The 15,057-nt window shown below is 47.0% G+C and overlaps 1 protein-coding gene and 1 long non-coding RNA gene across 2 annotated transcripts; one reads left to right on the top strand and one right to left on the bottom strand.

Annotated features, from left to right (window-relative positions):
- Positions 1-816: 816 nt before the first annotated feature.
- LOC123587698 lies at positions 817-7,502 on the bottom strand. The gene is made up of 3 exons (XR_006707462.1): positions 7,389-7,502; positions 2,852-3,074; positions 817-1,787 (listed from the first exon to the last, which is right to left on the bottom strand). It is a non-coding gene; the product is annotated as an uncharacterized LOC123587698 (long non-coding RNA).
- Positions 6,355-10,530, top strand: PMAIP1 (phorbol-12-myristate-13-acetate-induced protein 1). The gene is made up of 2 exons (XM_045457656.1): positions 6,355-6,607; positions 8,932-10,530. Exons 1-2 carry the CDS (start codon positions 6,550-6,552, stop codon positions 9,036-9,038), a joined length of 165 nt encoding a protein of 54 aa, XP_045313612.1. The 5' UTR covers positions 6,355-6,549; the 3' UTR covers positions 9,039-10,530.
- Positions 10,531-15,057: the final 4,527 nt, after the last annotated feature.

Below are 15,057 nucleotides of genomic sequence, written 5' to 3' on the forward strand. Positions count from 1 at the left end.
AAATATTTCCATGTGTCATAATTTCATAACAAATGAGATTCCATTTTTAATTATTTGCTAATTCATATATATTTTATTTCTTTAACTAGACTCTACACTATTTGAGGTCAGGTATCATCTTTTTAAATTAATTAACTTATTTTTGAGAGAGAGAGAGAGAGAGGCAGAGCACATGAGCAGGGGAGGGGCAGAGAGAGAGAGAGGAGAAAGAGAGAATCCCAAGCAGGCTCTGTACTGACTGCCAATGTGGAACCTGGTGTGGGGCTTGAACTCACCAACCGAGAGACCATGAGTCAGAAGCTTAACTGACTGAGCCACCCAGGCGCCCCACGTATCATTTCTTAAGTGGTTTTTCATCCTCTCCATTAGTGTAGAAGCTTGTGAAAATGAGGATTTTCAGGCCAGGGCCCCATGGATTGTGAAGCACACTAATAATGTGAGATCAGGTCTGCATTTTAAATCGATCCTGAGGTCGTAGTTACACAGATTACACTTAAACAATCATTGTTTTCTACTCACACAAGACTGAATCACCTTGCTAGCAGTTATTCAATAACCACCTAAAAATCATTTTATCATCAGACGCTCTGGATTCTAATAAACACAGCATTTCCTAATTGTGTCTTGATTAAATCCTCTAAGTCAGTTGAATTTACCAGTTGTTGAAAATCGACAACACAGTGATACCGACTGATTTCTACTGTTCAATTGATACTTGTTGAGCCATAACACTGCCTATTTCTCTTCTGGAATCTTCACAGATGAATAAAGCACAAACATGCTTGATGATCATTATTTGTGATTATCCAGCAAGAAAACAGAAAAAAATATATTAATTGGGGGAGGGGGGGAGAGCACGCATCACCATGTGCGCAAACGGGGGAGGAGCAGAGGGAGAGAGAATCCCAAGCAGGCTCCACGCTCAGCGCGGGGGGGGGGGGGGGGGGGGGGAGGGGGAGAGGGCTCCATCCCACGACCGTGGGGTCATGACCTGAGCTGAAATCAAGAGTCAGACGCTCAATGGACTGCGCCACCCCGGTCTCCCAAACATAACAACATTTGTAAACCAGAGAGAAGAAAATGAAGCATAGAAACTTTGGGGGATTAAACAAATTTAAAATGCAGTCCAAATTTTACAATGTGCTTATACGTTGCACTAACGAAAATTAAATTTGCTTTCAAGCGCCACCCAAGAATTTATCAAAAACTCATTTGGCCTTGTGAGTGAAAAGCCTGGGGGTGGGACGAAGGGAAGGCATCATATCACAGTCTCCAACGAAGATGCGCATGCCTTCTGTGGCTGACAGGTGTCCTAAACCTGTTCCCTTAGAAGCCATCTCATTTCTTATCTTAACCACACTACTCTGAGCTTTATTTCTGGCCGCTTGAACCCACTGTCAAGTTTACTAAGGGCCTTTTGGTTTACAAATTGTGCAAATTGCAAATAGGATGAAAGAAAATGTATATACAGAAATTTTTAAAAGGCCCTTGCTAAGGGAGATGTGATGGCTTGAGCTGCGTCCCTCAAAAAGATATGCTGAAGTATACGGCCCCCCCATCTCATCATCCCCTACCTCCATCTATGAACGTAAACTTATTGGAAAACAGGGTCTTTGCGGATGGAGTCTCATTAAAATGAGATCCTATTGGAGCAGGGAGGACCCTCAAACAATGACTGATGTCTTCGGAAGAAATTTGGAAAGAAGGCCATGTGAAGACTGAGGCGGAGATTGGAGCGACGTATCTACAAGTAAAGGAAGGTCATTACTGCAGGCGACCACGGGAAGCTGAAAAGACAAGGGAGATTTCCTCCCATTGAGACCCCAGAGAGAGCACAGCCCTGCCCATACCAAACCTTGATGTCAGCCTCCAGAATTGTGCGGGAATGAACTATTGTTTTAAAATTTTATTTTATGTGTGTAAAGTAATCTCTACGCTCTGTTCCCAAGACGGTGCTTGGACTCGTGACTCTGAGATCACGAGCTGCCCACTCCACTGACAGAGCCCTCCAGGTGCCCACGCTCCCATTGTCTCAAACCCCTCAGTTTGTGGTACTATGTCGTGGCAGCCTTAGGACCCTAATATAGGAGACAATTATAATCGTGCTGAAAAATATCAAGTCTTGCTCCAATAGAATGTGGTCCTATCCTAATCAGGAAATGTGGGAATTTTATTTTTGTATTTTTTTTACTGGCGGGAGGTTGGCAGGTGGAGAAGGGCAGAGGGAGGGAGAGAATCCTCAGCAGGCTCCACGCTCAGCACAGAGCCCAACACGGGGCTCGATCCCACGACGCTGGGATCACGGTCTGGGCCGAAATCAAGAGTCAGACACTCAACGGACTGAGCCACCCGGGCGCCCCATGGAAATGTGGGGATTTTGATGAGACGGGGGTTAATACTGTGACTGTCCTTGTGGACACTACCATCGTGGAGGAGGATGACCACAGCACATATCTTCATGAGTCACAGCGTCACCCCTCTTAGCTCAGCTCATCTAGTAACAGTGTAGCCAGAGTGAACTGTCTAGAATCTGATCCTATCACCCACGTGCCTAAAACCTTCAGTGGTTCCCCCGTGGCCCCCCCCCCCCAAATAATACACAGACTTCTGAGGTGGCTTCCGTCTCCACTCGCCTCTCACCCCTTCCTCCTTACACTGCCCTGCAGTCTTTGCCCAGAACATACTTCTTTTCTTTGGCCTCATTGCTTAGCCGATCCCATTTATGCCTCAGTCCCTTTCTACGCAGATGTCCTTTCCTGCCCCATGGCCCTCCGGGGCCGTCCCATAGTCCCCCATAATTTCCGTGGGACAGCCTCGACGCACATCTCGTTGTACCCGCCTGTGTCCTTACCTGTATCACCCTCTAGCCGTTGCTACTCCAAGCGAGGTCTAGGGGACAGGCACTCGGGCATCACCAGAGTTTGTGGAGCTCAGGTAGATTTTCACCATCAGATGTGCATTTTCACCAGAGACTTGGGTGGTTCTCATGCACATTGGCTTTGTGAGGTGTTGGTCTCTTCAGCATAACCTCCACGGGGGTAGGGAGCACTGTCTCCCAGAGCCCAGCACAGTGTCTGTTTAAAGAGAGATGTAACTGATGAATGCATTGGGCCCATTTCTTGTTAACAAGCGTGCCTCGCAGGAAAAAAACAATGACCAAACTAGAAAAAAGCAAGTCTCCTTTTATCGGAATACAGAGACTCAGGTCCTTAGCCTGTATGTATTTGTCACAGCTCTCTTGAAATTCCCCCTTACATCTGTCATATTCTTTGTTTTCCTGCCAAATCCTATTTTCTGCACGAAACACGCGAATGACTGTTCTATTACTAATCATGTTTTCTGTTCTGTTTTGTGTGTGTTTTTTGTTTTTTTTTTTAAGTAATTAAAAAAAAAAAAATCCGCTCTCATGACAACACAGGCATAGCCAGGTTTACACTGTTATTTTTGAACTTGGTCCATGAAAACTGATACCTGGTAATAGCTTTAAAAATGGTCCTCACCGTTCTTTTTTCCTCCTTCTCCCTCTCCCCTCCCTATCCCAGCCCCTCCCCTCTCCGCCTTTTCTCCCATTCAACAGATAACTGGGTGTTCTAATGCTTCCTGATAAGTCTTTGTGATGTCAGTCCCGGGGGTCAAAATACGCTGATATGTTTCTATTTCTCACAAGCTCTCAGTAAATGATACGTCACTTTTCCAGAGAAGTATACAGGTAAGAGAGCCTTTCCACACTCAGCTTCTAACTCCCTTAATAGAATGTTAAATCTGACAGTTTATGAACCATCTCAAATTCAGAATCTTTTTTTTTTTTTTAAATTTTTTTTTTTTTTTCCAACGTTTATTTATTTTTGGGACAGAGAGAGACAGAGCATGAACGGGGAAGGGGCAGAGAGAGAGGGAGACATAGAATCGGAAACAGGCTCCAGGCTCTGAGCCATCAGCCCAGAGCCTGACGCGGGGCTCGAACTCCCAGACCGCGAGATCGTGACCTGGCTGAAGTCGGACGCTTAACCGACTGCGCCACCCAGGCGCCCCTCAGAATCTTTTTTTAATGATTATTTTTGAGAGAGAGAGAGAGAGAGAGAGAGAGCGCGAGCGAGCAGGGAAGGGGCAGAGACAGAGGTAGACAGAGGATCTGAAGTGGGCTCTACGTAGACAGCAGAGAGCCAGATGAGGGACTTGAACCCACTAACCCTGAGATCATGATCTGAGCCAAAGTCAGACACTTAACCAACTGATCCACACGCGCGCCCTCAAATCCAGAATCTTGAAAATCCTCCATAAATGGCTGACTTGACCCACCTCTGAAGCCTATCTCCTCTTAGCTTCTCTCCTCCCTTCCCCTCCCAGCAAGCTGAATTTGCAATTCGCTAAAAGGCACTACTTGCCTAAGGTTTGTACCTAGTAGGGGTCACGTGGCCAACAACCTTTTGTAATGATAATGTTCCAGGACGAGATTGGCACCCTCTCTGTAGGTAAACAACCGTAGGACTGGCTTTTCTTTCGTTGAATGTATTCCCTGCATTTCAGGGTGCACGATGTGGCCAGAAGTTTCCCAATTCATCCAGTCAGAAAGTTAATGGTGTTCCTTAAGTATTAACACAGTCAAAATGAGCCCTGGGAGAGTCCCCGTGGCTCTGGGCTGTGACAAAAGATTTGGAGGCCGCATCTCTGCCGCGCTTCCCAGGTCAGGGGATAACTCCTCAGTGCGGCCCCCTCTTAACCCTCCGAGTGTTTACCACACTCAAAACTACGTTGTTTAAACTCAGGAGGAGTCTGGTTCCACGATGATAGCGTTGTCTATACTGCTGTAGGACCAAGCCATGAATAACTAAATACTTGCAGCTTTGCGTTGATCGGGTGATCTCAGGTAAATAAACAAGCCCAAACGCCTACTGGGGCCACGTAATGTAAATGGCAAACGCAACAGGGGGGAGTGTGGCGGATGGGAGCTCCCGCCCCAGGTCCAAGCGGGAGAGGCTCCCACACTTCCAGCCAGCTCTGCTCCGCTCGGAAACGGAGCCTGGGTTGTCCCAGCTTCGCCTTTTACAAAGGACGCCAGAGATCGGGGATTTTAATGTAATCTCTCAATTTTTAAATGTTGGTAACCACTTCAAATCTTCAGAAGACATTTTGCAAGTCAATACCCTGAACCAAAAGCAAACACTCCTGGGAGCCAGACAGCCCTAAGTGGCCAATTTGTAACCTCGCCACTGAACAGTGCAGATAATTAAGACCATTCACTTTCAAAACAATAACAACAACAACAACCACCACAACCACCCCAAACCCCCCTCCCGTTACTGGGAAGGCCACTGCTCCGTAGGGCCCGGCCCAGGTTCAGATCCTGGCACGACTCTTGGCCAATGTTTTCACACCTGTAAAGCGGCTTTTATGGTTAAGAATGACAGTTTCGTAGGGTTGTTCCGGGGACAGAATGAGAAATGGTCTACCGAAGCCCTTATCGTGAATTGGCCCCCAGTACCCTCTCTCCACCCCAAATTACCACTTCTCTTGATAAGAATGGAGTTACGCCTGGCCCGGGCAAGCATCGTGCAAATAACTTCCTATTCCCCAGATACCTCGTTCTCCCGTCCACAAGGGCACTTTACGGTCTACTCTCCTTGTGTTTCTACGCAGCATCCAGATGGGAGAAACATGGACCTATCCGGGGGCAATGTGCTCCACACAGACCTGATCCGGGCCGAGAGCTCGTCCCTTTGTCGCCCTACATCGCATCCACACACACCGGCACCCCCACTCAAACCAAAACAGCGTTGGCTTGCTGGCTCCGGGGTTTCAAGCTGGTACTTTCTCGCACGCCTCTGGCATCCTCTCCCCTGCTATGAAAGTTGTCTCCCTTCCCCTGCCCCGCAACTACCTCTCCCCCCCCCCCCCAGTTCCAGCTTTCCTCCCCCCCCCCCAAACCCCCCCGCACTCCTTCCAGGGTTGGCCCGGAGTCTCTAACTGCGGGTTTACGGGAAGCGCCGAGCGCCCTGCCTCCCCACCCCCAGCCTTCCCGCCACGAGAACTTTCCCCTCTCGCGACTCCCGGACTCCCGCCACGACCGCAGCGGCCGCGACCTCGGGCGGGCGCAGCCTCTCGGCCCCGACCCCCCCCCGGCCCCCGGCCCCCGTTCGCGACCGGAGCGATCTGGGGCGGGGCAGGGTCTCCGCGCCGACAGCGCTGAGCCCCCCGCCGCGGACCGGCGCCGCCGCGGACCGCGAGCGAGTCCGGGCAGGTCCTCCCCACGCGGCTGCCCTCGGAGGGGGGGGGAGGGGGCGGGGACGGGGCGGGCGCAGAGTCAAGTTTCGCTACGTCACCGTCCCCGGGAAGTCCCCATAAGAGGAGAGCGCGGGAGCCGGCCGGCGCTCAGACCTGAGAGGTGCGCGCGCGCGCCTGTCGTCGCTGGTAGAGTTGGGTCCCGCCGCCCGGGTCCGGCCCGTCCCCCCCCGCGCGTGCAGCTCGCGTGCCGCCGCCCCGAGGTGTTCGGGGTGGGGGACCGAGAACCCCGGGCTCCTGCGGCACGGTAGCAGGCGGCCGCTGGCGGAGATGCCTGGGAAGAGGACGCGTAAGAGCGCGCAGCCGAGCCCCGCGCGGGCCCCGGCAGGTAGGGAGCAGCTGGGTCCCGCTGAGAACCCGGCCGGGGCCGGGGCGGGGGCCGGGGCCGGGGTCTCGGTCGCGGCGGGCTCAGTCCGTCGGCACGCGGCCTCCGGGTCGGGCAGGTCTGCGCCCCTGCATGTGCTTTGGGGGCGCCTCCAGGAAGCCCTGCGGGGTTTCCCCCGGGACCGTGGAGACGGCGCGGGAGGAAACCCGATTTGGGATGCAGAGGGCGGTTTGGGCGGAGGCAGAAAGCCTCTTCTTCGCTTGCTTCGCTTGCTTCGCTTGCTTTGCGTCCCCAGTTGCTCAGCCCTGGGGCCGCGGGGAGGAAAAGTGCAAGTGCGGGCGACCATCACGAGGAGAAAGTCATTGTCACGGCAGGTGGGGGCGGGAGAGAGACTCGGGGAGCCTCCAGCGCTTCCTGAGACTAGCCCTCTTCCTCCAGAGGCGAGGACCATGGAGGTCCCCACTCCGAGTGTGGCCACTCTCGGGCCCCCCCAACGCAAAAAAGCAGTACTTGGCTTGGTACCTTCACGCTCTCCCACAAAGGACTGATGGAGCGCTACAGAGGCCCTGCGAGGACCACTGCAGCCAGGAGCCTAGAAAGTTTTGCTGCTTTGTTAAAAGTGCAACATTTTAACAATCGTTATTATTGCGGGGATGGGATAGGAGAAGAACAGGAGTTGGTCTGCAGTGGTTTTTAATCCATGCACTTTCCCCTCGTCCCCACATATAGCCCCATCAAATAACTTTTCAGAACCCCCCCTCCCCCCTCCCCTTCTAAATCTTACCAAACAAGGCAGTCATCTGCCAAGGGGCTGTAGCGAAGAAGGCAGAAAGGCTCTGGGCTCGAAATCCGTCCTACTGCTATTGCATCAGACGATAATGGCCCCCTTTTAAAGTTGGTTTCGCTTTATAGAGCCCCTGAGGCGTGCAAAGGAAGTGGTGATTGACGATAGGCCAAGGCTAACTTGGTACCTTGTTGCTGTCTCTCGGGTCTTGCTTGGGAGGGAAAAAGCTTGGCCTACCCTTTGGGAAGTCCAAGAATTCTCCGGTTTTGGGAAGGCCTAACCTGAGAATAACCTGCCTGCCATTTAACTTCGTTCCCAGTAATAAGGTCCCTCTTAAACTTAATTAGATAGTAATACATTGTTTAATTGAGATATAAGTGACCTGTGACATTGTATTAGCTTTGATGTGGTATATGCATATATCAAATGATGATTTGACATATGTATACATTGTGAAATGATTGCCATAATAGGTTTAGTGAAGATCGCCACTCCACCTAGTTACAATTTTTTTTTTTTGTTGCTACATTTATAGAAGTGTAATTAATAAAGATTTAGGCAACAACTAGCAGCTATTTTCTGCCCCCTTTTTTGGTGAAAGGGATCATTTTTTTTTAACTCTCCTAGTAATCCTTTTTCTTCAATTAATATTTGTTTAATTATAATATCTCACGTTTCAAACGTAGTACACATGTGAGTTAAACGTTATATTTTCTGCTTCACTCATAAAGGCAACAGATTGGTACAAATTTGGTTTGTCAAAAGCACACTTTACACCAATTTATGTATTGGTGTTATTGTATGTTAGCCAATTTGACGATAAATTATATTAAAAAAAATAAAAGATTATTGGCCCCCAAAGAAAAAAAAAGTATAGGAAGATGGTATGAAAAAAAATTGGTTTGTAGGAAGAATTTGATTTACAGTAGAATATAAATTTCTAAGTTATTTTAGAGAATGTGGGCTTAATTTGGATACAAGATTTTATGAGACTTACTAGATTTCAAAGAGTTTTTTTTAAATGGGGATAAGAACACATTTGGATTTGCCTATTAATGAAGGCATAATATGAGCTGTGAATTACTGCCATTTATAAAATAAATCCTACTTGAAAACAACATAAAAAAGTTTAGAATTCCGACTTCTGTTCCCCTAACCAGCCTTAAATGAGAGAGAAAAGGATTACATCATCTGAGGCTGGCAAAGGCTCACTAAACTGCGGTGTGTGACATAAATGTCCCTATTGAAAGAAAGATGACATTTACCTCATCCGGTATGCGTTAAAAAAAAAAAAAAGACTTCAAAGTAAAAGTCTTCATTCTTACTGTAACTGTTGTTTTTTTGTTTATGAGTCACACCGTGTTAACATATGTCGTGTGTGTTCTAAGTAACCTTTCTCACGTTCAGAAAATGGGTGTGCTTAGAGCTAAAGTTGACATAAACGCTTCGCTGGATGCACACTCAGCTTGCCCCTCGGATGGGGCTCTTGCCGGTTACAGCTTGTCATGTCAGCATGATTTTGATGGTTTGCTTTCCTTTTCAGAGCCCGAAGTGGAATGCGCCATGCAGCTCCGGAGATTTGGAGACAAACTGAATTTCCGACAGAAGCTTATGAATCTGATATCCAAACTCTTCCGCTCGGGAACCTGACTGCTTTGGGAGCTTTCGAATGAGGAGATGGCTTTGAGACGGAAGGTTCCCCAGTGGATGCAAATTTCATCAGTTAGAAGAGACTGCCTTGTAATGGAGGTTGTGAGGGAGATCTCACTTGCTTTTGGATGCCCTTGGAAACCAGGATGGGATACATCCAAGAGGATTTCTGTCGGGGATTTCCCAGAAGTCATTTTTCTGGGGCTTGGGAGAACGTTATAAGACAACTTTGTTTATTTGTAAAGCAAGAATGGAGGAACTGTGCAACATAAGGAATGAATTACTTATACCTTGAGTTTTTACTTCGAAAATTATTCTGGTATGTGTGCTGAAGGTTGCTGCCCAGGGGTGCTGGCAAACGGATAACGGTGGGCAGGGGCAAGAAAGAGCGAATGTTCAGTGTTGGTTTTCACTTTTGGAAGACAGAAAAGTGCTGTATAGTCTTCGGTTTATACATTACCTTGTTAAAAGTAAAGATTTCATTCTGGAAACACAATGTCATGGCGAATGTTGATCCCATAGGTCACTACAAAATATAGGGTAATTTGAAAGCTTTTTCCTTTTGACTCAAAATGTATTGCTTCTGTTCGGATGACCCTTCATTGAATTATGTTCCTCTGAATCTTCGCTGGAAAGTCTGTACTTGGGAAGAAATGTGATAGAGACGTTATATGGTGCCAGTAAGATTCTTACCGGTTAGAATGTTACAACATAAAGAACGTGGGAATTTGCATACTGAGAAATAATGGGGGAAAAAAGCAATTTAGGCTTTCTACTGCTGTAATTAAAACTTAGTGAAACAAAAATTCTCAAGTAACTTGATAGGAAAATGAATGTATTTCTAAAGAAGTTTTGAAAATCTGTAAGTTGCCTTTTCTCATACTAGTCAGTGTACCTCTTTCAAGAAGTGGTCCTTTAAAAGAAATTAAGCATGTTTTACATAGGATATACTTTTTAAAAAAAAGAGAATGGATTGCTCATCCAGAATGGAAATCTCATCTATATGTGTAATTTGCATTATAATAATATGTAGGTTCTGTGAAAGGTATCATGAATTTCCCCCTTTTATTGTTAGAAGGCCAGACTACCGACAAAGCCCCCAAATACATAAAAAAGAAATAATAATGTCATGATTGAATTTCAGCAAGAATGATCTTATTTATTTTACCTATTTATAATTAAAATATTTTGTTCAGTTTCAAAGCGTATTCGTTAAAGTTACATTTTTAGATTATGAGACCAGGCTTTCATAAGTACTTGAACAGTAAGAATGTTTTCATGATAGGCTGTAGTCACTTTAGATGAAAAATTACCTCAGTATCTGTTTTTCTGCAGTGTTACTTAAGGCTTTTAGTTTATTTCGTGGCAACGATGTTTTTTGATCTGTCTGGAGGCAGATATTTTGCCCTATGGATATTTATGGTCTGTAATTGTATTTATACAGGTAAAACTTTATACTGTAGCTGTAAACTATTAAAGATTATCACCAGTCTTGGCTGCGTGTTTACTTCGGTCACGTAAGCTGCCGAATGTTCGTTACGAAACCAAAATCGTTTCACCGATTTCCGTCTGCAGGCACATGGCTGATCACCGCCTCCTGGGTTCCAGCTCTGGGGCAGGAGTGGAAAACACGGGGACGTTTAGCATGACTTCTGCTGTCAAGGGACTTACGGTTTAACTGGCAGAGGAGATAGCGGAAAAAGAAGATATTCGTGCCAGGCGTGGGTCTCGAGTGCCCTCGCAGTACTGCCTGGAGAGTGATTTATTTAAAGGAGCCTTCAGAGATGTGGGACCTCATTAGAGACCCGGGGAGCCCTCCTTGGCCACCCTGGGGCCTCTGCCTTGGCGGTTTCCTTTTCGATGGCCTCACGCTTCACCCTTCCTCCGCCCCCACCCCGAGCAGCAAATATTGCTTCATCCGAAGCCAGTCGTGTGCAGAAGTAGGTGTCACTCAAGTGCCCTTCCAGTGTGAGAACTCCAAAGATCCTCCTAATTTGTAGCTTCCAACTGGATGGCGTCTTCCTGCTGAAAGTGTGGAATGTGTATGGCCTCCCTGAGCTGGGGAGGGAGAGAGGAGGGGCTTCAGGAGGAGGGTGACCACGGGAGAGGGAGAGGGTGACAGCCAGCCGGGGACCTGGGAGGTGGGGGGGGTGGGGGATGAAGGGCTGCCCCGGGGCATCTCAGGAGGAGGGCTTGGGGGCAGGGGGGCGATTGGCTCTGTAAAGGGTGGGGGATCTGCAGGATTTGGTTTGAGCCTCTCTGGAAGAGTGACTCCTGTCCCTTTGCCTCTTTGGAGAGCCGGAATCGAACCCTTGGTGTTAATTAGGTTTGCTACGAGCGGCCTTGCCACTCTTTTATACAGGGAATAGCAGGAAAGCCTTGAACAGTTCGCAATCTTCGGGCTTGAGAACTATGTATGTTCTGAGAACTCTTTTTTTTTTAATTTTTAAAATGTTATATTCATTTTCTGAGAGAGACAGAGCATGAGCGGGGGAGGGGCAGAGAGAGGGAGACACAATCTGAAGCAGGTTCCAGGCCCTGAGCTGGGACCAGCGGCGCAAACTCAACAAACCATGAAATCGTGACCTGAGCTGAAGTTGGATACTTAACTAACTGAGCCATCCAGGTGCCCTGAAAGGAAGGTATCAATCTTTACTTTTTTTTAATGGTTAAAGAAAAAGAAGCCTGAGTTTGAGCAGAGGCCCTGAGAATGCTGTTTCATACCTAGCCTAGTCTGGATTCCTTTTCAACTGAGCTTATGGTTTCTATGGGGCTTGAACCCCTGAACGGGGAGATCATGACCTGAACAGAAGTCAGTCGCTTAACTGACTTGAGCCACCCAGAAGCCCCCCTCTCCCCCTCAGGACTCTGAATGTAAAAAAATTCCCACGATGCCCACATCATTGTAATTGTCAATGCTGACTAACAAAAAGCTACCAGGAATTAAAAAACAGTTTGACTTGCATTTATATATTTATTATTATTATTTTTTAATTTTTTTAAGTTTATATATTTTGAGAGACAGAGCAGAGGAGGGGCAGAGAGAGAGAGAAAATGCCAAGCAGGCTCCATGCTGTCAGTGCAGAGCCTGATGCGGGGCTCAAACTCATGAACCATGAGATCATGACCTGAGCAGAAACCAAGAGACAGACGCCTAACCGACTGAGCCACCCAGGCGCCCCCGACTTGCATTTATATCTAAGAGAAAACCATAACTCGTATATTTGAAAAGTCACCTAGAAATGGCAAAGTGCTATTCGCAAAATGGTTACATTAAAGAATAATTTTGCTTCTGAATTGCTTCTAGTTAGTTTAAAATTGAGCAAGAAGGGGCCCCTGGGTGGCTCAGTCGGTTAAGCGTCCGACTTCGGCTCAGGTCATGATCTCACGGTCCGTGGGTTCGAGCCCCGCGTCCGGCTCTGTGCTGACAGCTCAGAGCCTGGAGCCTGTTTCAGATTCTGTGTCTCCCTCTCTCTCTGCCCCTCCCCCATTCATGCTCTGTCTCAATAAATAAACGTTAAAAAAGTTAAAAAAAAATAAATAAAATTGAGCAAGAAAAAATTCACTGCCTTTTGCACAAACGCGTTCGCAATCCTTCACGTTAACAAAGTTACTGTCATTCCCTCCACAGCAAGTATAAGTGAAGCCTTCCCAGGCTTTGCGTCTTGGATTAAAGCAATAGCGAATCACTTGAGCAGAGCGCAGCCCCTCACCCTTTAGACTGTGGCAAAAACTGATGGACCTTTGCGGGGAAAAAAAAAATCAGAAATGCAATAATACCAGAATTAAGAAGCTGTGACCATCACTGAGGGAGCTGAAGAAGATCGAATCCCACAGAAACTTCATTCTGAATCCTGAATATACTAAACCGCTTAAAAATTAGTGCCTCTGGGACACCTGGGTGGCTCAGCCAGGTAAGCATCTGACTCTTGATTCCAGCTCAGGACATGATCTCACAGCTGGGGAGTTCGAGCCCCGCATTGTGCTCTGAGATGCCGCTGCAGAGACTGCTTGGGATTCTCATGCACTCCCTGTCCCTCCCCTGCCCGCATGCTTTCTCTCTCGCTCAAAACAAAAATAAAACAAACAAACAAAAAACCCCAAACACAACAAAAACAAAACCACAAAAACCAAAAACCAAAACCAAGCCAAAAAGCAAAAAACCCTTAAAAAATAAAAAGTGTGCTTCAAATGTCAAGAAAGCTAGCATCTATAGGGACGGAATTTCTTCTGAAGTTATGTCCTTGTTATCATTTGAATGGGTCATCAGGTAAAAATGGGCTATGCTTCGAGGGATAACATGACATGCTTTGGTAAACTTTCTTATATTGATGTTTTTTTTTTTTAATTTATTTATGTATTTAAGTAATCTGTACACTCCACGTGGGTCTCAAATGCACGACCCCAGGATCAAGAGTCGCACGGTCCCCGGACTGAGCCCGCTAGGCACCCCCTCCTGTGCTGATAGTTTTGTTTGAGATGTTTTTATCAGCTCTCCTACCATCACTAATCGAGCAAACAGGTATCTAGTTGTGTCATTTACATTTACACAAACAATTTAAGAGAAAACCGGCAAAAACATCTCAGTAATTCAAAGATTTTGCATCGTCAACACACTACATCTATAGAGCTTTATCATAGTCTCTCCCAAAGCAAGGTTTCCTTTTTTTGGTGAATTTATTTATCTCTGTTCATGTGTCTCTCCTGTGCTTAGGCGAAATGCCTGTATTGTCTCTCTACAAATATTAAATACTGCCCAAATAACCCATCATTTCAGGGCCTGTGGGGGCTGGGCAGGGATGCAGGTAGGAAACGGGGAGGAAAGAAGAGGGATAGAAATCTCTTTGTGCTGTAATTTGCAATTACTAACTAAAGGATACAGAATTCCCATCAAAACCTTTAAAAAGAAATTTTCAAATTTTTAGCATGTTGAGTCTATACTTATTCCACTATCTCATGTGTACCACTGATTCCATGTGTGCTCATGGCACTCATTAATGAATACTGTTATATTTTATTTTATTTTTTTAAGTAAGCTCTGTGCCAAACATGGGGCTTGAACTCATGACCCTGAGATGAAGAGGCACACGTCCTACCAACCGAGCCAGCCAGGGGCCCCCCCGAATACTGTAATTTTTTGTGTAAATCGAGGGGATGAGAAATAGTTCTAAAGAAACAATGAAGAAGAGGAAACAAACACTCAAATCATGGCTTTGTCACTTTTCAGCCCTGAGAACTTGGCAATTCATTAGCTTCTCCTAGCTTGTGCTCTCGCAGGTAAAAAATGGGAATAATACTTCATATGGCAATTGTGTGAGGACTGATAATACATGCGGGCGGGGGCGGGGGCGGGGTGGGGGGAAACAAAGGTCGTCTGTCATCTATCACCTCTCTCTTTATCATCTATCTATCAATGTATCTATGAATGAGATAAGTTGTTTTCTTCAGTCTAAAGACTCTGTGTGCTGTGATTTGGGCTGTTTAATCCCTTGCAGTAACTCTGCCCCTGTCCCAGCACGCGCACACACACACACACACACACACACACACACACACACACACACCTTTGGGCTGGAACAGCATAAATTGTGAAAAATCTTGCCAAACTCCTCAAACCTTTGTCAGAGGGAATGACCCAGCAGGAAGATAACTGGCACCTTGAAAAAAGTCACCACCAAGAGTGACAAGCCGTACAGAGTGGAATCCTGATGCTGGACTTTGAGGGCAAAGCCATCAGTGAGCTTCGAGACCCTGAGCCAGGCAGTCTATCTGAGCCAGAGTGATTCCCCTGAATTACCTCTCGGGTCACTTGTGGTTTGAGACAGAAACTGGGACGGCAAAGGGGTCTGGAGACATCTGCCACACGCCTGGTCCTAGCAGACCCGCTCCTGACCTCACTCACGGCACACGGTGAACTGAAGGGTTTGCAAAACGAAGTAGGAGGGTGGGTGTACAAAGTCCCCTCCAAAAATCTCTTTTCCAAGTTCTTCTCCTCCACATTGATTGAAGTCCTGGAGGA

The sequence above is a fragment of the Leopardus geoffroyi genome, chromosome D3 (assembly GCF_018350155.1).
Source record: "Leopardus geoffroyi isolate Oge1 chromosome D3, O.geoffroyi_Oge1_pat1.0, whole genome shotgun sequence".
In the NCBI taxonomy this organism is placed as follows: Eukaryota; Metazoa; Chordata; class Mammalia; order Carnivora; family Felidae; genus Leopardus; species Leopardus geoffroyi.